The sequence below is a fragment of the Diprion similis genome, chromosome 3 (assembly GCF_021155765.1).
Source record: "Diprion similis isolate iyDipSimi1 chromosome 3, iyDipSimi1.1, whole genome shotgun sequence".
Lineage (NCBI taxonomy): Eukaryota > Metazoa > Arthropoda > Insecta > Hymenoptera > Diprionidae > Diprion > Diprion similis.
In genome coordinates, this window is record NC_060107.1 from 7438486 (window position 1) to 7464895 (window position 26410).

General features: G+C 37.2%; 2 protein-coding genes across 5 annotated transcripts; one reads left to right on the forward strand and one right to left on the reverse strand.

Annotated features, from left to right (window-relative positions):
* Positions 1-1950: 1950 nt before the first annotated feature.
* Positions 1951-14375, forward strand: LOC124404609 (circadian locomoter output cycles protein kaput). The gene is given in 14 exon segments (XM_046878915.1): positions 1951-2041; positions 5582-5626; positions 6735-6883; positions 7034-7125; positions 7691-7895; positions 8181-8276; positions 8389-8507; positions 8509-8525; positions 8655-8893; positions 9545-9801; positions 12102-12497; positions 12803-12979; positions 13187-13653; positions 14241-14375. Coding segments are annotated over 14 exon segments (2301 nt in total). The 5' UTR covers positions 1951-2000; the 3' UTR covers positions 14242-14375.
* A 3949-nt stretch (positions 14376-18324) lies between these two features.
* LOC124404608 (protein henna) lies at positions 18325-26021 on the reverse strand. 4 transcript variants are annotated; one of them, XM_046878911.1, is made up of 8 exons: positions 25828-26021; positions 20745-20873; positions 20518-20672; positions 20202-20384; positions 19847-20043; positions 19488-19750; positions 19051-19280; positions 18325-18567 (listed from the first exon to the last, which is right to left on the reverse strand). In XM_046878911.1, exons 1-8 carry the CDS (start codon positions 25909-25911, stop codon positions 18405-18407), a joined length of 1404 nt encoding a protein of 467 aa, XP_046734867.1. In that variant the 5' UTR covers positions 25912-26021; the 3' UTR covers positions 18325-18404. The 4 variants fall into 4 exon arrangements, with proteins under 4 accessions (XP_046734867.1, XP_046734870.1, XP_046734868.1 ...); XM_046878914.1 differs by having other exon boundaries at positions 20745-20879; positions 25948-25973; XM_046878912.1 differs by lacking the exon at positions 25828-26021 and adding an exon at positions 23305-23472.
* Between the last annotated feature and the right edge of the window lie 389 nt (positions 26022-26410).

Genomic DNA, 26410 nt, shown 5'->3' on the forward strand with positions numbered 1-26410 from the left:
GTTTCGGATATTTGTTGTACAGTCGTAAAGAGTGATGGAAAGAAAGAACGATCCGTCAGTTTTTTACGCAAATGATTGAAGTTTGTAATTATTTATTATACATGTACACTAATGTGTAACAAATATATCGAAAATAAATTTTTTTCCGCGTTGATAATAAATCGTTTCAAGTCCTTTTTAGAATCCATAAAAATTTCGCTGATTCTTTATCTTATTTAAATAAGTTTTACTGGTATAAAATACTGTTTTATCTTTCAATCCACCGTAGAAATTCATTGCTTCACTTTTTGTTTAATCGAAAAATGAAATCGTATGACGTAATTCTTTCCAGTTTTGAGTGTATCAATTTTTTTTCTTTGTTTCATGCAGAGATCCAATCGTAAGAGTTGATCCGTTTCGACTTTCAAAATTGGAAGTGGATTAACTGCGACGTGAAATTAAAATCCGTTTGACAATCTCGGGTTGTATGTGGATATTCGTGGATTCGATGCTTGAATAATCTCCCCTGAAGGCCACTTTCCACGTGTAACTGCAGAAGTCCACTGTTTTCAACGACAATAGAACCGTGCAACTGCGCCTCGATTAACAAAAGGGATTAATGCAGCAGGGATGATATGTATACGACATCATACGCATGGACAGATAATCAAGCTGCAGGCACAATCAATATCATTCAGCCGACGTCCTTGGGTTACATGCTTACTATTGCAAATTCGAAATAAAACTCGGCCAAATGTTCGTAATTATAAATAATCAAGGTAATATTTGTATTGATCTGATGTAAAAAAATTATCTCATCCCAGAGTGTCTGAAAATCTATTTACATACATAATTGTAGACTGAAGCGTACTTGACGTTGAAAAAGAAGATGTAAAAAAAATTAAAAATATCATAATCGACCGTGTAAATTCTGCGACGAATTGTAGCCGTTTTAATGTTATCATTATAATTTCCACTCTGCGCGGTTTGAGGAATATTCAATTGCAGACAAAAGTTTTACCCAATTTTTCCACAACATTGACGAAAAGTTTGAAGTAAAAAATTTTCCTCATCTATTTTTACAGGCCTGTTTCAAGTTTTTCATAATATTGCTATTCGGAACATAAAAATAACTTTGCAAATTCAGATGAAATTTGGACGTGAAATTAAGATTGAAATAAATTATTAATTACACCCGGGTGACACGAAATTTATCAACTTTGATAGAATTTGAGTTGTACAAATCTACCTTTCGAGTATATGGAAAAAAAAAATTCCTGCAAAATTAAAGCACCCTATTTCTATATTGCCACGTATATACTCCAAAGTTCGAAAAATTTCAAATGGAAAATAGATGCAGTTTTTTTTTTCACCAGTTGCTGTTTTTTTTTCTCATAAATCTGGTAAAAAATTAAAATATCGATTTGAAACTTGGCAGTGTTGTTTCTTATAATGACAGAAACAAAGCTTAAAAATTTCAAACTTTTCACAGTAATTATTTCCCGTATAAATTTGAGAAAATCTTTTACTCATTGTTTCATATTGTTATTATACTACGACGCTTTAAGGTACAAATTTGGGCGTATATAATTTTCTAGTAATAACTCCACGTGCAGTGCAGTGAACGAAATTTCCCCCAGTATAATAATAACAACAATCAAGGCTCAACTCACCGCTAGGGACATTTCTCCCCTAGCAGCCCCCCCCCCCCCCTCCCTCTGTCGGTAAAACAGCGGCCCCTTTCCCGCCTTTACCGCATTGTGCGCGGAGAGTTCGTCGAAGGTGGATCGACGACTCCTCGATCTCGGCGTCGGGTTTTCGTCACAAATGACGTCCCTTGGATCGGGTACGACGCATCCGCTGGACCCCGGATACCGGGAAACAGGAAATCGGAGTGAAAACCGTTCGCCGTGAAACTTGGCGTTAATTACGTGATCCCAGTTTCGCAATCGCGAACCTACAGGACGCTGTTCCCCCCTCCCATCCATCACTTCGCGCGAATCCCGGGGGTGCGAGAGATCATGGCTTGCTTCATTCGTGGCGGGACCACGTGCCACTCCGAGTAAGTCTGCGTAAATTTTAAAAATTCTTTAATTCAAAACAATATAATAAGAGCTTTTAATTAAGGAGGAGTAATAACGCGAATTTGGCGCGACGGAGGGGGAATTAGAAGGGGAAAAGGAAAGGGAAAGGGTATGTACGTGCCGTTTATTCGATTACTGCGATAGACAGGATCTGCGCAATACGTCGCTATTAACAAATTGAATATAAACCAGTACAAGTACATTTTTGAAAGCAATCTTTGACCTGCGGAGAAAATTGACTAAAAATAAAAGTGTGTAGAAACAAAAAAACAAAAAAAAAAAAAAAAAAAAAAAAAACATTTCAATTCAACAATCGTTTCACGGCACGTATGAATATTATTGCGGGTAAAGACAACATATGGAATTGTTATATATGTATTACACGTAGGCGAATGAAACAGAGCTGTGTGTTATACACACAAGTATGTAATAATGTAAGTTACAGAGAGAAAGCGGCAAACTCGACGACCTTTTTACGCACAAACAGACACGTGCACGTTTTATAGTAAAACGAATTAAATCATCGATTCCTTATTTCATCCCCCCTCTGGCCCCTCCTGTCCCACACTTATTGATTCATCACTTGATTAAATCGTTGATTGGCTTCTGCTCGATATTCTTTTTTTCTTATACCTGTACTGCATATTATTTTATTTATTTCTACGTGCCTTACGAAAGAAAAATTTGCAGTATAGACGATACATTTAGGGTTTTTCTTTTAATGTACTTATTTGGGCTTTTTCTGCGTCGGGTAATCCAAGGTATTTTTATTTTTTTTTTTCTTCGCTCTCTTTCCTATCTCTCACTCGATTTTTTTCACTTGACGAAACATCGCGACTTTGCCGGAATTAGGGGTTGAGGGGGGGATGAAGCCCGCCTATTCTACTGACGATTGCGAAAAGCGTCGACAGGTGGCGGTGATTAAATCGATTCCGGTATATAATGCCTGCACAACACGATTTACGTTTCGATATATATATATATATATATATAATATATAATATATAAACACGTATTGCGCAGCATCAGAGTTTCGAATTATTTGCGCGTACATATAATACGCATAACTTAGTCGTGATTGTGAAGTGGGCCGGGAAAAAAAGATTTTACACCAATTATTATGCATGTATATAGGGCATTCCATGTCAAACTTGCATCCCATGTACCTTGTCCCCTTCGATTTGATTATTATTAGTACGATGTTCTTACTAAGCCAAAAGAGAGACCCAGGGATTTTGTCAGATTTTTTTTAGCTACCGGTGCAATTTATATAAAAAAAAGAAATTTTTAGAAAGCTGATTAGAAATTCACACTGGATTCTATGATTTAAAATATAATTTACGAGCACCAGACGATAATGGGATCTTAATATTTGGCATTACTTTTGCAAATGTTTAGTTGTTCCATGTTACAATTTTTTTTTTCTTTAACTAATGGCCTCGATTTAAATATATCGTAGTTACATTATTTCCATGATTCCGTGATCCGTTTAGATCGAGGAATAGATAGAAAGATAAAACTCAAATTCTGATATGTAAAAACTAAAAACTTGTAGAAAGAATAGCAAATTTTTTTCAGCATTTAAAAAATGCCGCTTTCGGAATTGGTTTTTCCATTTTTTGTAAAATTTCACCGGTGGCTAAAAAGATGTGAAATAAATCCCGAGACCCTTTTGAGGCGGTAAGAGCGTTTAAAATCATTGAAATCGAAAGGGTTGAGGTACATGGGCTGCTGATTTGACGAGGAATGCCCCATGCAGACATTCGCGAGGAAACAAAGTTCTATAATAGGTCGCGGCGCTGGTGAATGGCGCAAAAAGAGGATAAACATTACGGCGCTACTCTGTCCTCGTGAGGGGAGGATTGTTGTGCAATTTCCAAGTTTGTTTTGTGTTGCATATAGCTATTGCCGATACATTGCGATGTGTTGAATGTGAAAATTAAGCTGGATAAAAGAGATTGGTTTGTAAAAAATTGATAACATTTACTAATTTTAGAAAAAAGATGGTAAAACGTATAATTATTTAGTTATTATTATAGTTATCAAATTGTTTAAAATCAAAAGCTTACAATAAGATATCGATTATAGTTGATATATTATAGTAAAATCTTGTATTTTTAGTATTTTCATACATTCTGTGATTAGATTGTTATCACAAGATTATTTTCTACGACTTGAATGATGCACTTCGTTTTTTCTCACGTTGGTATCGTTGAATATTTAATTTTACCACTTTTCTCCGATCTTAATCATGACCAATGTATACTATATATAATATACGTAAAATTGACTACTGAAAAAAAAGGAAAAAAATCTGTTTCAGTGACTTCCCGAAAAACAGTCTTTTGAATAAAATTAGGCATCGTAGAGTGAAATCGAACGAATCTACCCGATTTTAAGAATTTTATATTCATAGTTACCACTTTTGGCATTAATATATGCCTCATTGCTTATCCATAGTGACAATAAAATGTAAAAATTTAGGTATAATCGAGGTACGGAGAGTAATTACAAGAGTCCCAAAGTGACTGTCGAAATGCAGAGCTAATATATTTTTCTGGAACAAGGGTCAAGAATACCAGACTCTTACATCGAAAGGATTACAGTACTTTCAAGTCGTTACATTGAATTTTGTAACGGATTCGATTAACGAAAATTAGTATAGTGCTGTAAAAAGACTGAAAAAAAAGATTTTGCACGCATTGCAATTTTTCTTTACTTATCACTACACGAAAAACATGAGTCACGTGACTTGCCAGGTGAAATTGTTCGAAACAGTTCGCAAACATTTGGAAATTAGTCTTATAATCTCTGAAAATTCGTCTCAAATTCAAATTGCAGAAAGTAAAGTTAGGTTCCGTACATTTCTTACGATTTTTGTTATTTAAAATACTTACGTTTCGATTTCTTTCTGGAAAATTTGTTATTCATTTTATAATCACGAAATCAAATTTCCCGCTGTTATCTATCTTTATATCTCATAATTATGCAAGGTACATGCAATGTGCAAGTTTCAAATTTCCGTTAGGTGATTCAACATTTACCGTTAAATGACGGAAAACTACAAAATATTAGGATCACTATCAATTCCATCTGTAGACTATTGTAAAAAGATTTTTGTACATGAAAAATACGCTTTGTTGAATGAAATTTTTTTCTCTCTGACAATAAGTTCTTTATAAAAAAAAAAATCCATCTCACGTCTCTCAGTTTCTTTTTTTGAAATTATCGTACGAATAACAACATTTTCAATAATCTTTATTTACCTTATATATTACTGCCGAACAATTTCAGAAGAACTCCCCCAAAAATGTGTGAAAAGAGAAAAGTATTTAATCTATTATCATTTGAGAAATTGAAGTGACAAAAAAAAAAAAAAAAAAAAAAAAAAAAAAAAAAAAAAAAAAAAGGGTGAACAACAATATGAAAGGCTTGATGAAGTAGAAAATAATCTATTTGTACGTAGCGCCTGAACAACTGGGTTTTCTTGATATTTGGATGATTAATTGGTATTACAGTGACACAATGGACGACGATACAGACAACAAAGACGACACGAAGCGGTAAGTTTCACGAATTTACGTACAACTTTTTTCCCCTTCATTTCTGCCTCAACCACCCATTTTTGTTCTTCCTTTAATTATATTTTCTCATCAACTAGCTGAACGGTCTAATAATTTTTATTTTGTATCACAGTGGTACAAGAAAGTTTGAAATTCACATCACAATTTGAGAAAAGTAACTTTGGGAAAAGATTGGAAACTAAAGAACAGTGCTTTAAAAACTACGCGTGTGTGTGTGTGTGTGTGTGTGTGACTGTTATTGATGCGAAACTATAGATTATTCGATTGCAAACGTGATGTTCGTTCGTTTTTTTTTTTAAACTGGCAAGATTACCAAAACTCTTATCGTGTTTTTGGAGGTCAGACGAGCAGGACATATATTTTTGTACGTAATGGTATTTTTCCGGCATGCCATTAAGGTCGTGTAGTATTCCTACCCTTACCGACCGAGCAAACTCCGCATTTTTCTTCCTATATCCAACTTTCCCGAACTCCGCTGAGAAAGAGCGATGCACCGTCGAAATTTGAACCCTTTTATTTAATAACCTTATATTTATTTGAACGGTAAAGGTGGGAGTACTATATACATGACTTTAAGGAGGTGAAAGAATGAAAGGTGCGAAGAACGGAAGGAATGTAACAAAAAACGTGAATAAATTCGCCCTTCATAAGTTATGCGACAGACAGACGCTGTTCCCTCCAAAAAAGGTATAATAATTAATCGGAAACCTTCATGTCTGTATTTTAAGTCAAAGATAATAATTAAAACAATTAAACTCATATCTCGTATACTTAAGAAAACTGCTTAACTTCAGATACCATCAAAATTCATCGTGCGATAAAAAAAGCTATTATCATAATTCAAAATCCACGATAAAAACTCGTCCCCAAGTAATAAAAAATAATTTTTAATGAGAATAGAAGAAAACCTTGTTTCTGTTTTTCTTTGCGTAATAATTTAGTTACTGATTTTGAATGTGATTATGTATACATACATATTTAGTCAATTAACACGTGGAATAATAATTATGTAAGAACCTTTGACATTATAAGTTCACCTCTCGAGTTTTGCAACCAGATGAAATCTGCAACAAGCAACGAATTTCAGGAAGTCGCGGAATCTGAGCGAGAAGAAACGAAGGGATCAGTTCAACATGCTGGTGAACGAGCTGGGGGGCATGATCAGTACAAATGCGACGAAAATGGACAAATCCACGGTGCTAAAGTCGACGATATCCTTTCTCAAGAATCACAACGGTTAGTAGGTGAAAAGATATCTACAAAAATTGAATGAAAGAGGGAAGAAAAACACAAGAAATTGTTATCAAATTCGAACAAATTAAACCCTCTGAAATCTAATTACGTACAGTGCGTAGTAATGAAACATGTTATTTCTACTTTTGGCAGAAATCGCGCGGAGGTCAAGGGTCCACGAAATTCAGGAGGACTGGAAGCCGTCGTTTCTTTCAAACGAAGAATTCACGCATCTGATTCTAGGGGTAAAAATAAAAAAAATTAAGATAAATAAATAAATAAATAAAAATAAACAAACAACAACAACAATTGATGCTATCCCAGTGCAAAATATAAAAAGTAAAAAGTCTACCGACTGGATACATGATACATAAATATAGCTATATATATAACGTACGTATCCCATTGATAAACAAAAATTGTGAATTATCTTCAGTTTAAATAAGATTTGCATTTCTTTTGATAAATCTGTTATTAATGATTTTGCAGCATCGATTGATGATGTAGATTTTAAAATCTGCATAATCTGCACCCAAATAACTTTGACTGAATCTATTCTTATTACAATCTTTGTCTCGTTTTTTTCGTTAAAACTATTAAAGGTAGCGAAAAATTGCCCGGACGTACAGGGTGGTCCATTTATATTGACACAGCAGAGCATCTTCAGCACAACAACAATAACAACAACAATTTAAATAAAACATATTTCCAATAAAAGTTTCATGGTTCAAAAACGGCGAAACACTTTGCTGTCGTTTACTTTTTATTCGATGAAGGTTTATAAAGTTATCAATTGTTTTGATTGAACAGGCGTTGGACGGTTTCATAATTGTACTATCTTCAAACGGACGCATAAGCTACGCATCTCAGAATGTGACGTCGCTGCTTGGTCACCTTCCAACCGACCTGGCCAACACCTCGATTTACGACATTGTCTACCAGGATGACCACGCCCTTCTCTACAACGTCCTCACGAATCAAACCGAAGTCCAGGACCATCGCGAGTGGAGCGAAGGTATTGAAAAATATTTATACACATGTATTGAGTGGCCCTTAATGTTGGTAAAGAAGAAAAAAATATATCTTTTACCCCTTAAATTGACTCGAAATACTAAGAAATGATTTTTAAACTTGAAATCCGATCTCAATTTTAATATTAATCTTATAATACAAATAATTTTATAGTATGTCGAGTCAATTTAGAGGGTGAGAGAATTTTTTCTTTTTTTTTTATTATGAGACGAAATTTACTCCGTCCGTAATCGCTTTTCTACAATCATGCCATTCCCCTTATTTTCAGATAATCAAGTATCATTCACGTGTCACGTAAAAATCGAAGGACTCGACTTTCGGGAAGAACCTGTCTATGAGGTTGTGCAATTTGCCGGATACTTCCGTGAGTGTCGAATCATATTTTATAAGCCCTGCGGCAACGTTAATATGTTTGAACTTGGAGAAATTATAAGAAAACAACAACAGTGAACCGATTTCGTCGCTCTTCGTTTCAGGTTCGAACGTGAACGTCGACTTTGAGATCACAACGATGGACAACTTCATCCCGACCGGTCATCTGGACGGAGTTTTACGCAATGACACAAAGTTTGTGCTTCTCGATTACGCATGTTTCTATATCACAGCGAGAATTGTCCGATTGTTAGTTATCTGGGTTACATCGATCCGATTGAACGCTTGGCTCAGAATCTCGAATTAGAAATAACGAATGAACGAATCAAGAGTGAAATGAACTCGCATTTATTTCCATAGTATGTTTCAGGCTAATTTTCGTGGGTACCGGGCATCTTCAAACTCCCCGATTGATTCGCGAAATGTACATCGCCGATGGTGCAAAATCTGAATTTACATCGAGGCACAGTTTGGAGTGGAAATTCCTTTTCCTTGATCATCGGGCTCCACCCATCATCGGCTACTTGCCAATTGAGGTCCTCGGCACCTCGGGGTACGATTACTACCACGTGGACGATCTGGACAAGGTTGTCGAGTCCCACGAGGCTTGTGAGTCAAGTTTTATACCCACAATCAGTCGTTAAGTAAAGGATCATACTGACGATTTAATATTGTTAAGTCAGTGATACGTTTAAGGGGGGTTTCAAACCAAAGAAACTCGAGGGATTGAAATGATCTTTGAAACAACGAGGAATCAATCAAGTCTTCAATCAAGAAAAATTATTCCAGGTCTTGCAGTAAAAGAGAAACGGTTTCGATTCGTTAACATTCTGTTCACTTCTATCTTTCTACCCACTTTCGATCAGTTCCAGTTCACTAAATTGTTTCTATCCATTTTCAATGATTTCCCTGGACTCTGGGTGATTTTAAATAAATTCCAGTAATTTGTCGTCATTTCGCGTGATTACATCAAATTCGGAATTCACTGTTAATCGCTTAGAACGCTAGGATTCATCATCATTCGTTTGATATCCAAGTGAATGTCCTTTCGGTAATGATGCATTTTGAGGTAAAAATTGTTATTACATATATAACTTTTGGATCGTTAAAAATTCAGCAAACTGCATCCCACATAAAGAAAAAAAAAAAAAAAAAAACTATTTCATAATCATTCAAAATGCTAAAAATTAAGGGACGTTTTTCGTTCGACTTTTATCTTTACTTTGCTTTTTGAAACAACTCGATGTACCATTTTCACAGTAATGCAGAAGGGTGAAGGTACGACGTGTTACTATCGTTTTCTCACCAAAGGACAGCAATGGATCTGGCTTCAGACGAGGAACTACATCAGTTACAATCAATGGAATTCGAAACCGGAATTCATCGTTTGCACTCACAGCGTCGTCAACTACATCGACGTGATAAAAAAGTCGAGGAGAAGTTTTGGAAATTTCAACAAGTCCTGCAGCCAAGATATCGACGTACCCGAATCGCCGACGAATCACCAACAACCTCGTGTACGACAGCTATGATTTACCAATCGTTTTTTTTTTTTTTTTTTTGTTATTTTTAAAAAATAGACGCATTTAATATTGTCCTAAATATTAGTTGTAAATTGTATCACCGATTACTCACCAGATCAACGACGGCAGATTCCTGGCGATTCCGTCCCGTAGAAATTGGACTGAAGTTCCACTTATTTCACTTCGATCACACTTAGATAAAAAAATTTTTACTCCCAATTTTCACTGAAATTGCATTAAAAACACTGAGATAAAAATTTTCGACTCTACCACTACTACTAGAATAACATTGAAATCGAAATTGATTTTTCACTTTCACTGAAATTACACCGACGATCTAACTTGAAAATTATAACTAAAATCGGACTTCAAATCTACCGAAGTTAAATAATTTGGAGATATTTTATTTAAAAGAAAAATAACTGGTTAGTGATATTTTTATGATAACAGAACGGATTGTCCGATTTTAATTTTGGTAAAATTGCAAAGAAAAAATGTCACAACTGGAAGGAAAAATTGAGTGGAATTTGAGCGATTACCTGGAATATAATCACTCTAACAACACTGACCTTAGGATTCATTGAAAAAACACTCGAATAACACTTATTAACACCAGAAATTGCTTCTGAAATATTCTCTGATCCACTCCCAAGACGCACGAAAACTTTTCACTTCGATTATACGGATTTAAAGTCCACGTTTCGGTTAAACTCGATCGATTTTTGACCAAGTGTGAACCTTTCGGCTTTCCGGCTGCGACTGAAGTTCTTCGTCGAACAATTGTCAGAGCAGAGACGATTCGAAACGGTTTCATTTCAAAATTCACAATTATCATACGTTACCGTGTTGGTCCGAATATAAGTCGAATTTCAGAATAGTTTAGCTTTTGTTTCATGTCGCACCAATGGCGTGCATTTTTCTCTGATATACCGTATTTCAACGCAGCTCGGCAATTGTTGGTTTTTTCGGCTTCCCGCACAACTATTAGTTTAAAGTTAGCATCATAACTATGAGAAACGTTTTCGTTCACTTGATTTGTCTGTGAACCCTTACACTCCACTCTATCCGCACTCGAAACATGCATTTTTTCAATTATTACACGCACGAAACATCGTCCGAGAAAATTTGTTTCCTGTTTCTTCCAACTTCAGACTGATGCTTTGAAAAAATTGAAGCGCGAACTTTCGATCTTCGATATTAGGCACGCGCGCGTAGTGTTCGAATACTGCATTGCGAGAGTATTACAATCATCGGTCGATAACGAAACTTTCAGTTGATAATGAAAATCCAATAAAAAGTCCCGAATATAAGTCTTATTTGAGAGAAATACGTACGAACCGTATCGCGCGCGATCAGACGGACGACTGAGGTTTGACACGATCGAGAGAATACACGCATTATACACAAATATGACTTTGAGGCAGCGAACAATACAATTCTAGGAAGAGACGGGCATGTAAACATTGCACGCTAGTGTGAGTACGTGTGTGAGGACGTTTCAAAATATTGTGAAGTGCGATACAATACTTTGACTTGAACTGGCGATTTCGCAACTTTCGCGAACCACACGCGGCAATAATGCAGCCGTAAAAAATTTATTAGAGTTATTGAATTGCTGCTTTTTTTTCGGCCAACCAACCTACGCGTAAGAAATAAATTTCAACGAAATGAGCGTTTAAATTAATACATCCAGGCCTATTTTTCACCACTTTCCCATGAAAAGTGGTATTCGAAATCCACAAAAACGGATAACAAAAAAAAAGAAAAAAAAAGAAAAAACCACAGAGATGTCTTGAATTGATGAAATCGGTGAAACAAATTTGTTGTTGATTGAAAAGAAACTTGTTTCACACCATCAACCTAATAGTGTTTCTGTTTTTCTTGACTGTTTGTCGAAAAAACTTTTCTTTCACGATATTGGGTAATTTCAAAATAGTAAATTGTGCAATAAGTGCGCAAAACAGGTGATCCCCGCACTATTTTGCCTAACAGAGTGCGTGAGATTCAATTTTGAAATGAGTGAGCAAAATAATACATTCCTGCACTAATTAGGGAATTGAATGTAAATATCTATCATTATACTACAAGAAAAGATGTTGAATGTAGCAATTTAATAGAAATATCTAGTTAGACTACAAGAAAAGATATTTCGTTTCAATTCCAGCACTAGTTCGGGAATGTACTACTCGACGCACGCACTTGGGTGCGGAAAATCGAATTTTGCGCACTCAGTTAGGAAAAATTCTTTCTCTGTGCACTTACAATGTATACATGCATTTGTATGTTTTGAGCAGATGGCGGCATCGTCCCAAAGTGGTCTCGCCCCCTCACCGTGGTCCTCGAGATCCTTGAAGACGTCTCGATCAGTCGTGGCAACGCCCCAGGCTCAGTGTCAGGGCGGCCCGGGATCGGACACGACGTCGATGTCGGACGGATCGCCGAACTCGAGACACTCGCATCAGGGCCCGCAGAGCTTAATGCCCAAAACCGATTCCCAGTCGACGGTGACGACGCCGACGACGGTCCGGAGAGGGAATCCGGCCGCACAGCCAGGCGAAATGAACCCCGCGTGCCTTGAATTCGTCGACCCGCATCAGGGCGTAACGGCGATTCCCGTTCAGCCGATCATTACCGGAAGTCCTACAGTCCCGACACCTCCTGCTGGAATTTCGATGCTGCAAATCCCGGAGGTAATGAATGCAGTTGTGATGCCATTTTGGTAATTTATTTTACACGTTCTTAAGCTACGACGATTCTCGGATTTCAAACAAATGTTTGGATACCGATTTTTGTCTTAAGCCGTTTTAATATGGTTGGACATTTTGTGGATCATTTCGATGAGAATTAATTTCGTGATGGTTTTTTTTATATTGGGAAAACTATTCTTTTTTTATACATACTAATTTACTGAAACAAATTTGCTTTTCTTTTCTCGATAGTGAATTTGATTTTTTAAACGAAATAAGTATCTGTAATTCGCGTTTTTTACGTGTAGATCTTGAACCAGCATCAGAATATAGTGATGACATCGACACAGAAGCAAATGCAGGATGAGCTGCACAGAAAGCACGAGGAGCTTGAACAACTGATTGTTCACCAACAGGAAGTACTCACGAGGGCTTACGAGCAGCTTTTGTTCTCCAGATACGGGATCAATTCCTCCTCGATAAACGTAAGTCAATCCTTCTCGTGAGACAACTGACAAGCAAACTGTGATAAAAGCTGAAAGTAATAGCTTGGCTAGAGCAATATGGCGTCTCCCTGGGACAACAGCTGATCCTTTTAGCTAAAAGAAATGACCTTAACGAGACCCAAATGTAATGTGGTATTATTAACGAGTAATATTCCTGAATGATAGTCAAAACTGCTTCCTATCCAGGTCGGCATGCCGTGTCCAACTTCCTCGTGTCCTCAGACAACTCGATGCGTCAGCGCCACTACCGCCGTAGAACAGCGTCCAATGTCTGCACCGGGGGTTCAAGGCGTCAGCGTATTTCCGGTATCGATACCGTTGTCTGTCCCCGTTGTTCCATCGGAACTTTTCGTCCATCCACTTGTCGTAAGTCAGGTACCTGTAGCAGCGCAAGTTGCTCCCTCTCAATTCGGCGCGACGAGGGTCACGTCCGTTCACCAAACTGGCAGTCTTTCAAACACGACTCATCACTACCAACATCAGCAGCATCAACATCAGCAGCAACAGCAACAGCAACAGTCCAACGACCAATCTTCTGCACCAGCACCATCCGAGGAAAGCACATCCACGGTTTCTGAGCTTATACCCTTCCAGGTTGGCCAGCGTTCGGGAATGCTCTTTTCCCACATCGGATCACCCGGGAGCAATCAGTAAGTAATCAGGGCCGGATTTAAAGGTGTGGAGGCCCTGGGGCGACAATAAAGTGGGAGGCGTTTAAGTATTTTTCAAGCAAGATAAACAATTTTCATATATCAAGAAAGAAAATATCGAAGAAAAAATATCAAAGCAAATTAAATTATATTGTTAGGCGAATGGAATTTTGTGAGATTTTTTCCATGAGAAATCATTTATGATTTCGGTAAAATTCAGCTTCTGGACTGAATCACTTTCAAGAGTTTGCTGAGTACAGATAACTTTGACAAGCGGTTTTATATCATCGTAGTTCGCAGCCTACTTTTTACCATTTTCATTTTGCAGAAGAGCGCTGAATTTTTATTTTCAAGAATTCGATAATAGAATAGTTCCTTAGATCGATTTTTTTTGCTAGTCCTCTTCTTATTAATGGATCAACGATACAAACTAAAGTGGGAGAACTTTTTTTTGTCGGAGAAGAGAGATTTTTTATCACATTTTGCAAACCATTTGTTAGCTAATTTTACCTAAAAATTTATATTGCGAATGCCCCTCTCTTGTGGGGGCTTCAGCCCTTGTTGTCCTCTCCTAAACCCGACCCTGAATGAGTTAGTCATATTAATCAGCGATCAATCAGTGATCAGCGGCTACCTTAAGACTGTATCCTGTGGATGGATTCCGCTTACCAAAAATCGATGCAGTGTTACCACTGTGTAATGGAAATTTGATTCGAGAGGTTGCTGTGTAGATGAATCTGGATTTTTCTCTCATGAAAAATATCTACTTCGTTTAAATCGAACCCTTATTGTGACGAGAAAGTATGTACACCGAAAAGTTCTCTTGAAAGGACTTGCTAAGCCTGCAGCAACTCGTCTAGTTGATAGGCGTAGCCAACTTCGTAAAAATTATTCTTACACCGTGAGCATTGCTTTAGGCATCGAAACTGGATGCCTGCCAATCAAAATTAAGCAGATTGAAACGCGCGCGCCACGAGCAAGTCCTTTCAAGAGAACCTCTCCAAGGATTCGTCTTTCGGAAATGAGCATAACGGACAGACTGAGAAATATTTATGACGGTTAATATGTTATATGATTGTAAAACTTACAGTACCTACCCTTAGCTGAACGGACCTAAAACTTATACTATACATTATACGTTCATAGTACGAATGACAATATTACAGTAGCTAACGGGTAAAGTTTAATTTTAATTAGATTAATTATAAGAATAATTATTGTAACAACAGAATTTTAGATCTGTTTTGGTTCTAAGCATTTTTTTTTTTTTTTTCTTCCAATTTTTCCCGGCTTACGTATTCATTTTGACACTTCATACTGTTGGTATTACAGTTTCCATAATATTGGTCTATTTTACGCTCGCAGTTGTGATTCTATGTACCGTGTTACAATACATGTATGTATAGTATTTAATATTTATAAAATGTTAGAAGAGAGAGTAAGAGAGACATATTGCGGGGAACAATAAAGAGTTTCTATTCAGCAGTAACAGAATCGGCCAAGTAATTAACTAAAAAGAAAGAATTAAAAATGAAAGAAAGAAAGAAAAAAAAAAAAAAAAAAAAACGATGTAATAAAAACTTGAGATATTGAAAGAGTGCAAACGGTACGAACACGTGAATTTTACGTGCAATTAGAGTGAAAAAAAGGTGAACCTAAAACAAATAAAACTTGTCGCTTTCAGGGGCATTTACTTAATTACTTAAGGGCAAATTTAAAGCCGATATTACACAAGGATTACCTCTTGAGTCGTGGAGGGATCGATAGACGTACGGTAAGTACGTCGTATAAATAAGTGATATCGGCTTATCGAGAGTATAACGACAAGGTATTGTGTACGAAAAAATCGCTCAAAACTGATTATTTTTTATTCTCAGGCAAAAGCCGATAAAAAATGTCACAGCTCAATCGTAATAATGTTATTAAATTATTACTATTATTTTTAAACAATTTTTATCATTATTATCATCATCGTCATTATTATCACTATTATTAAATCATTGATCATTTATTATTATTGTCATTATTATTAAATCATCGTTAGTATTATAAATGCTATTTTCATTATTATACACAGTTATTATTATCAGATGTTGAAATATTTTCTTAACGGATTTTTCGTACTCTAGTAAGATGATTAAAACACAAGAAAAACGTTACCTAAAGAGCGTATCAAAGGGACGTTTACATATCTATGTGTTTTATACATACAATTAGATAACGAGACATCTTTTATAAGTGACTGGCATATCGTGATCCTTAGCGAAGAACATCAATCGTAAGGGGTGAACAGAAAAGAAGAAATTTCGTTTTTTTGTAAAAAATTTTTTTTTACCAAAGATAAAACACGAACGAAAGTATTAGAGAACAATGAATTTGTTTGAAATCGTTAAGGGAATCTTATTACATGTCTATTGTATATGTATGTATATACCGTCGAAAGAAACAAAAGCTTCCCCGATAGATTCCAGCTAAGGATTGGGTGTAATAATAAGTTAAGACGCATAGTGTAAAAGAAATTTAATGATCATATATTATGTATAAAATTGTAGATTTGCAAATACGGAAAAGTGAGAAGAGAAAATTAATCGAGCTTAAAAATTAAAAAATTGATCGAATGAAACTAAGGAACATTTATTAGTTTACACTATACCGGCAACGCCACCCTGAACTTAACGTGACCAGTTTTCAACCACTCTCTTTTAGTAACATAATTCATTCCGACCGACCGATATTTTACGGAAGAATTTTTATTGCCCGAGTCTCTTTTACTAGCACAAACGCAACGACTTTCCTTTGGGCAAAAAATATTTTAGATAGCGAGTTTGTTCAATTTAGATTCGTAAAATTGTTTGTATAATTTCTTTGGGTGGTTAAAATTGCGCAGGTTTATAAAACACGTTGGGTAGAAGCACCGTTTGTAACAATTGCACCATCTGTGGACATAATTGTGAAATGTTTTGCTATTACTAGTTTCTGCCTACCGTAAGTCTATCAAGTTATAGAATTCATTAGCAAAAAATACTTTGCAGGTAAATAAATACTTAATGATAAGTTTTTTGAAAATAAATGTTAACAGTCGGCAAAGCTGATTTAACATTTTTATTTTTTACCATTCGTGGCCACTTACCCAATTGTGCGTAAATAATATGGCTGTAAATGGAACTAGTTAATGGCCATAGACGGTACTAAATTGATCGAAAACGGTGCATCCCCCCTATGGCAGGGTGTAAACAGGTTTCGGCGTGAACTTTGGTCAAGTTCCTTCTTACATGTATAGGCAATAATATGCATTTTAAGTAATACGATTGCCCTTGATAGTGCGGTTATAGGGTGGCTCAAGTGATTCACTATATTCAGAATTGAAGAATAATAAGGCGGAAGAGAGTAAAAAGTAACGATTATCGTTTAAAAAAGATTAAGTAAAATAATAACCTAATCATATATTATATCGCGTGTCTGTCGAGGTCTTCCTTTTTTCGATGCGTTTCAAATTTTGAATTCTGCATTTTCTCAAGTGCAGAAACGAACCCTGCATGTATGCTTCCTTACCATTTATTGAATGGTATTAGATATATCTCTCATCTCTTCGTTTGCATATTATTATAAGATATAATATGTAAGGTGCACGGTTATAAGCAAAAAAAAAACAAAACAAAACAAAACAAACAAAAAAAAATTTGCGGAAAAATGAAACCTGATAATAAATAGGGAAAACTCGAAAAATGCGACTGGACATGAAATTGTTAATAAATATTATACGTACGTGTCACACACATGAATGTTGCAAAAATTCAATTTGTATATGTGTACGTATATGTGTATGTAATTTATAATCCATTAATGTACAAGTAAATATTGACATTTAATTTTTACATACAATGGTACGAGAAATTGGATTAGACATATGATTTGGAAAATTAACAAACGAAAAGTCGGCCTCTGTGATTGAAATTTGAATTTTCGATCAACGCCATAAGGTGCATGATGCGTATTAATAAACAATTTAATGAAACAATATTAAATATATATGTATATGTATGAAATATGCGTATGTAATTAATATTTGAACCGAAAGAAATTCGTCAAAGGGAGAAAGTTAGTATACCTAGTTGTGACTTGTTATCAGAGCGAATTGAATATTTTTCATTACAACCGAAATATTATCATAAATTTCGACGATTCCGTTCATTTTAATTCGCAATTGTATCCCAACATTTTTAATTTCTTTCCCCGAATGAATTCCTTCGATATCAAAATTCTACTCCGTCTCGAAATAATTCGCGTATATCCACCAGTAAGATATTATTTCCATAGATTGTTCGTTGTGGAGAAAAAAGTAAAAATATGTGACGTCATGAGAAAGAATGAATTTTTTATTTTGGCACCATTCACCGATTCTCTTATACTGATTATTCTTGATACTGGAAAAAAAATGTACGGAGCTGTTTATAATAATAAAATTCTTGATATCTGCAGAAAAAATGATTTTTATACACACCACACAATCATGATGTATAATCTGCCTACATATGTATTTCCATTTTGACTTTCACGATGAAAGAAAAAAAAAAGAAAAAGAAAAAGAAAAAAAAAACTGGTATTACTAAAAATATAACAAATACAAAATCTTACACCACGTTCATAAATTCGTTGCAATTAATAAACGTTGCATCGGAATATGAACAAACATTCTTACGGTGAAATATACATATAGGTATAACAGTAATGTCAATTATGTATAAACGACAATTTTAATCCTTCAGCTTTTTCAACGCGTCCATCAAAAGTTGAACTTCCTGATTAACGTTCATTACTAAATCCTCGATTTGGTGTTTACTGTCGATAATGCTAACACTTTGCGTGTACGGGTCGTATCTGACGCCAAATTTCCTTGGAATCGTTTGGGCGAATTTTCTGTAAATTGAATAGAGAAAAAGGAAAATGAATTTTGAATAACACAATATTTGTATGCATTAAACGTGGGGAACTGTTCGTATGAAAAAAACAAGCTCAGCTATATCGAAACAAGAACCTATACCTATAGTAGTCAGATAAAATGACGCTATCGCGAATCACTTGCGTCTTTGGAAATTTGCGCAACTTTCTTATAATATGTAGAAATCACTCCGAAAGTATGTATTGCGTTAAATCAGTGCTCGCAAGAAATCTTGCAACATCACATGTCATATAATGGTCTGTACGTATAAAAAACTGCAAGCGTATCGTCTTGTTTAACCAGCCAAGCCATTTTCAATTTAATTGCGATCGAACCACGTCAAACTCAGGAAAATAAAGCACAAACGAGATGAGTAAAAAAAAAAAAAAAAAAAAAAAAAATGAAAAGAAAGTGGATCAAGACACAAATACTTGGCGATCGCCGACACTGGAAGAGCTTACATCATCTTTTCTTTCGCGTCCTCGAAATTCTCGGCGACAAAGTAGACCGGCTGATATTCAGTGATTGGATATTTCTGAAGCGCCGTTTTTGCCGGCTCGAATGGTCTGAGCTCCGGCTTGTCGCTCAAGCTGTATTCCAGCTCCCCATAGGACGACAGAAGCCCGGCACCGTAGGCCTTCAGTTCTCCGTTTTGTCTACAGAGGCCAAACTCTACGGTGAACCAAAAACACTGGAAAAAACGAGAAACAAGAATGTGGATGATGGAACTTTGCACTTTCAGTTGAGACTGCGCGATGGTTTAAAATTAGTCTTTCTTCTATTCAATTTCCGGACGAAATGCACGTCCTGTGACTTTTTTTAGAGCTTTTTGTCTGCTCGTGGAACGAAAGGATTCGAGGACAAGCCTCGGGCACGAAAGAAAAGTGTTCAAACTCACGGTGGCGAGCTTCTCAATGTACTCGTCCGGAGCCCCGAGCGAGGCGAGTCCGATGACTTGAGAGAACTGCGCGAATGCTGGATCCGCGAAAAGTGGAACATGGCCGAGAACCTCGTGGCACACGTCAGGTTCCGGGGTGTAAAGAGGTTTGCTGCTGTGCCTGATGTACTGGGTGCTGTGAAAGACTCGGAAGGCCAAGCCGGCGAGGAAGTCACGCGACGAAAGAAGACCGGCGACTGGACGAAGCGTGAAACCCGTGCAATCTGGAAGCCGATGATAAAGGGCGAAGAAGGTTGTAGATAAGACAATATTGTGGAGGGAAGTAGAGGCGTAGTTCGTGCTGACAAAGCGAAGCCCACCTTTTAAAAAATTCGAGATATCCTCAAGCTGCGGAATGTTGTCCTCCCTGTAGCCGCAGTTCTCTATAAGCAGCGGAAACACGTGATTGTGTTCCCTGCAGGCGTACTTCGGGTACATCGACGTCAGTTTCCTGAATACGACGCCCCACGTGGCGATTTCTGCAGGAGTGTAATCGACCCGTGGAATAGGCTCTCCACTGCGAATAATTCGGAAGAGTTCGAGTCAGTACCTCTTCAGAGTTGAATGCTTAAGAAATGCGACCAGTGAACGAGCGACCATGATACAAGCACCGTGTGCATGTAAAGGTACTTTTTTACACTTTTTTCATCTACTCCAACTTCCTGATGGACTTACTGTTTGTAGTGGTAGGCGATGTCGGCGAAGTACTTCCTCCTCGCCCTGTAAACCGCGTCCGTAAATCCAGGGTGATCAGAGTCCAGCTCAGAACCGTAGGACAGAATCTGGTTCGCGAATCTGTCCAGGTCCCGGATCCTGCCGGGGAACCATGGAACGGTGCCCAGGTTGTCCTTGTGGTTCCTGAAGAGAAATCGAGGGTTCTTTTTGAGCGTCAAACCATCGAATGACTTCACGTCTCAAGTTGGCGGTAAAAAACGAATGATCGCCGAGGATTGTTCGTCGGCAGTTGGTATACAAAATCATCAATCCTGACCTGGATATTATGGAAAAGTATCCGCACTGGTCGCGCAGGGTTTCGATAACGGAAGCCAAGTCACCGCCAGGTGCGCACTCCACCATGAATTCATAGTTGTCGACGGTCCGAGCCGAACTCCTTGACTCGATGTGGAGGAGGTTGACTTTGTGCTTCTGGAAACAGTGGGAAAGATATGGTTTGACACTTGCCGATGCAGGCAAAGCCGGAAACTGCGTGTAACTCACTGCGAATAGTTTCAAGTAACGCCCGAGACTTCCAACCTCGTCGTCTTCCCGGGGTGAGAATATGAGGCAAGTACTTTTGGCCGAGTCTCTACCCTCCTTTATGTAGTTTCCACCATCCATGAGTTTCGGCTGTTGGATAAAACAAAAAAAAAAAATTGTTCAGGTTAATGAATGGTCGAATCTGGTGACACGAGATTTTTTTCCAACTCTAACACCATCTTACTGGCTGATCTTACGTCTGGGACCATTGGATTCGGTGCCATTTCGATGCTCTAAAGTAAATCGATCCGGCTATAGTGTTCGCTTCTCGATTCAACGCATTCGCACGTGTTTCGTGAGAAACAATCCATCCGGCAAGAGAGTCTCAAGTTTTATTATATACCGATGGTGGAGGAGACCCCCACTACACGGTAAGGCGGAAAATTGGTTTGCGAACAATCGTGTTTCAACTGCGCAAGATATTGCTTGAGTAAGAGGCGCCGCCGATCGTTCCACCATGATTCCATCAAGACGTCACAGGGTGGTCATTTCTGGAAATTACCACCGTTGCCTTCGTTTATTATATCCTCAGGTGATGGCTTATGTGGTCGGCTCGCGTGTTGCTTTCCTGTTCATTTTTTCCCTTGCCTTTCGCTGCGCGCAATTTCATCCACGTTCCATATTCCGTCGATCCGCTCTGAATTTATTGCGTTAAAAGTGAGCAAATTTACTATTGAGAAATAATGATAAAAAAAATAAAAAATAATAACTAACGACGACGTCCGACGAGTCGACAATAATATTTGTCTCGTGATGTGCATGTTTTTTTTTTTTCTCTTTTTTATCATCTTCAATTCTAATGCGCAGCAATGAATTACACGGGATCTATGCTTGTATCGATCAATCGACAGCACGATTTACGTCCCCAGGTGTTGCAGGTGTTACCGAACGCAAACGTCGGAGAAAAAAGTAAATGCACGACCTTGAGTTATTGCAGACGGCTGATGAAATTCGCGGATAAAATTGAGACAGGCAGCAGGTCGTTGTATGAGTTTCCATCCAACCTTCGCACTGAGAACTACCGGTGGATAAAAAGTACACACGTGATTGTCAGTGAAGGTACGTCATACGGACACCTGTGACACGGTGTAACCTGCGGCACGTTTTTCTGAAGTATATTGCAAGATCTGGTAGGAGAAAACCATTCTTGGTAGACCGAAGAACCTAGTTCACAATTACCGGAAATAGACAGACCAGAGAGGAAGTACCGACTCATGGTAATTTCCAGGTTGAACTTTGAAATTAAGATGGTTACGAAAGTGTGCAGCTTTTACAGAGAAATATGCCGAGTGTAAGCGGACTTTTTCAACCGATTATCCTGAGTCTGCAAAAGCGGAATTCTGACATAACTTTTCAACGTAATTAGAACGAAATGTAGGGGAAAAAAAAGAAATGAAATGATTTATTTCGAAAGTGAATTTCTTCGAAGGCATAATATCGCAGAATATCGCTTAGGGATAGTGACGGTAAATGAAACACGTGATCTGTAACGTGGAAACGCTCAATGGATCGTTTCCGGAAGTTATGAGGTCTAGGTCACTGGGATATCAGTGCGGCTTACACTTTCCTCTACATAGGGTATTCCACTTGAAATTCCACTTGATATATATTCGAAGACTCGACATAAGCATTGTGGTTACGACTTTCTTTCTCATCCTCTTCTGCACAAAGCGCCAATCGCAGTAAATTTCAGAACTGAATGCGTGAGCTGCGATTTTTTTAACATTGGCTGCACCACAAATTTCCTTTTGCCATACTGTTACTCGGAGTATACGGCGACGTGGTAATAATCGAATCGCAGATCAAATCAAAACTTGTAAGGTAACTTTCGGTTTTTTTTTATCTTCTCCCATTGTAGATGACTGTGAAATCTACTCTGAGAAATCTACTCGCTTCAAAAGAAACTAAAAAAAAATCAGGAAGATAATTGTTTTTGCAAACATCATATTATTCGCCGAAATTTCGTCACACGGATTATATAAAAACAATTTCCAATGCCAATGAGTAAAAATTACGTGGCAAGGTCGAGTTGCACTTACAAAGTTATTGCAGCCACATATACACAGATATGTATTTTAATTATAACACATACGTACACGCACACATATGTTGCTCAAACAGAATTAGATGCCTGCCTTGTGACCTCCGTGACTCGCGAGTTTAATTGAAATTTTTATCAATTTCAATTAATTAACCGACTTGTGATAAAGATTGCCGATAACCCGTTGCTCGTTTCGTCATTCAAGAAGGCGAAAATATTTCACAACTGTGTTTACATGAATGTATCGCGGTATCAACGGTGTAACGGGTTTTTATTTATTCAAAAGAGTATTTATACACTCTATCGTACACGAGCAATATCATAATTACGCATAAGGCAATTAAAACGTAAATCAAACTTACGTTTGAAAACAATATGACGGCTCGTTAGATATCATGTGGTTACTGTTTACTGGCAATTGTGTATTTTTTATTTTTTTTTCTGCATGGATTAGCAAGATATTGTAACATGGCTATTTACCACGTTGTCCATTTCCTCGTCGCTGCGGCAGTGCGTCATTTTTCAAGTCTGAATGAGCGCAGAATCCGTTCAATTAGTCCTTGAGATCTAATGATGGGGTATCTTTGTGATCAAGATTCGCTGATCTCTGTAGTCCTTTTACAAGGAGCCTCGACAGGTCGCTGAAAACTTCACACGTTTCGAACGTAGAAAAAAAAACGAAGATGAGTTTTTATTTATTACCGACTTTTTTTTTGTTTTATTTGATAAGGCGGATAGAAAAAGTTGAATCAAGATTTATCATGGCGATGAAAATTTCGATCTTATTTCGAATGGATTGTATTTTTCGGACTTCAATTACAAGTTAATGATCCTTGATTTGTTGTATATAAGACAGTTCCAAGTGGGAAGTTTACGATTGATATCAATTTCTCAGGAGCTACAGTTATTTTTCGCGATATCGTTTGCAGTTGTCATATTTTTTAAAATCATCGTTAATATTAATGCGACTCTTCTCATTGGACTCTACGGTACAGAACGAGGTTACATCTTAACACAAAATTTGATATTGAAACGATAATCTACAAGGTTAATTTTTATGTTTCTTGTTTAAAAGTTAACTCAAGACACCGTCGACCCAGTTTCATTTGTATTTTTTCTTTTTTATACAAACGAAGAACACAGACTTCAGAGTGTTCTATTTAATTATTTATTCTGAAATACATAACGAAAAAAGTCCGCGACTAATTTAAATATTAAACATTTTTAATCGTTATTCCTGAAATTCATATCATGAAAACGAGGCCATAATGGTGAAAAGAAATGAGATCTCAAAGTCTCAAAATTCGTTAGCGTTAAACCTCCTGAGAAACAGATTTTGAAAACTCACCACCTAGTGTTTAATCCCTTTTCACATGAAATCAGTGAAATAATTGAAACTTGAGCTTGTAGATCCGATCATACTATATTCTACAGATAATTAACCATCTTCATTACTTTGCAACGAATTCAGTCTCACTTTATTCACCCTCAATGGTGGTCGTTCCCTCGATCCTCCCTGATTTAATGAACCATTCGCGATTTTAAAACCGTGCAGTTCGCCAATTGACACCTGTTCGAAAAAAGATCCTCGCTCGGTGAGCGTCGGAAACTTACTGGTATCAATAACCAGTTGAACTTCGTTACAAATACAAACCAGAGACAGGGTAGCTTGGTTTCACGTATGCCAACGGATTTTCCTACGGCTGACAACTTTGCACTGGCACTCCTCGAATGCCTGACTTACAGAGCGTTTCAACCAAAGTGTTGTCAAGCCGTCAAGAACTATAGTCTGCAATCCCTGGGATAATAGCAGTAAAAAAATATTCCGACCAATGTTTTTAATTAATCGAAGTGGCTTGAAGAGACGTGAGAACAGAATCGATGTTGAAACGGGGCTGCAAGCTCGACTGAAACGAGTTACGAGAAAAAAACTGTCTTTTCAAATATTTCTGGAGTCAATTGTGAACGCTGGGACAAAATCAACATGGCCGCCGTTGCTACACCTGCAATTTTGCTTTGCCTGCACGATCGTTCCCCGCACTTGCCGGTTATCGGGTGCTTATTTGCGTTAAAACGAAGGATGGCAAGATTGATTCAATCACGATTTTCACTTTTGATGCGAGCTTGACAGCTCGGAATTTAAGTTGAAAAACTCACGCTAGCAATGCATGCAGGGTACAAGCATTGCCATTGTGATCGGAGACAGTGTCGCTTCAAACTGAATTCACCTTCGTCTCAACAGATTTCTTTTGCTTTATTTTTCCTTTTATCGCTGGGCAGCTCCGTTGTTTTGGTCTTTTAATCTCCAATATAACCTGCTCTTAAGTTCTGGTTTGCCTTGTATCTTGCTGCATTGTATGCGTGTACTGTTATATGTATAATATGTCGATAACTACGCGCAGTGTTTGCATACTGCAGTGGCTTGATTTTACCGTCCAACCTGGCAGAGAACATTGTTCAGAAAAATATTCTCGCACCCTTGATTACGGTCTAGAGTATCGAATATAAAATAGTATGTATTCAATTCGGAAAAGATTCTTCAAATATTCTAACCAATCGTAAAGTTTCGTATTGTTTTCAGCATTCTATCGGCATTAGTTGATTTGTTAGATAGGTTAATACATTCGTTTTGAAGAGAATTTTCTTCTCATGCTTTAAATTTTTATTTCGCAGTTCGTTGATTTTGACAACTGATCATGATTTCGAAACAATAAAATTGAATGAAAGTAATATCAGGTTGAATCAATTCGATCGTTGAATCAATTCGAATCTCCCATCTTGTGCAGATTTTATCGGCATTATTCGCGAAGAATTTTTCACCTTCTCAATTTCAAATGTAAAAAGTATTTTTAAATCAATATTTCTGTACGTTATTTTGAAAATGACCATATAAAACGAACATGATAGACAACGAGGCAAAGTTGACACGATATTACAGGTCAATTACAACGAGACGATTACGTAAATAGACAAATAGCTGAATAATAGAAATTTTGCACACACCTTGTCAGGAGGGGAGCCCTTGGCTACAAAATCTCGATATTGCTGCATGTCCGATGAATTTCTGGCGATTTGCGTACCGAGCATAGAAGTGAAGAAAGGAGGTGTAAGGATTCCCTCTTGCAGATATTGAACCACTGATATTGGAAACGGTGAAAAGTGCCTTTACTATATGCAAGATGTGAAATCTGCGGCGATAATCGATAACGCCGCCGCGTCAATGAATTATTATCATCAATCTGCCAAGTGCTGAAGGCAAACTAACACTGACTATGATGTCACGTCGTCTATAGTTCATCAGGCGTTATAGTTCCACCACCGCGATCGATGATTATAAGAAACAGCAAAACAAGAATATATCAGCAAACGAGAGTTGGAAGGGAAGATTTGCAAAAAATGACAGGAAAACAACGCCTGGAGGTAAAAATTACAATTTTTAATAATTATCGCAGTCAGTCAAACAGCTTATGAAGACGGAAATCCCGCAACGTTCTATGGGTGTAGCAATTTCTTACTGCGCAATCATTCCAGCGTGATCATCTATCAAGAGCAATATATTTTTTTTTTTCTTTTTTTTTCCATTTTT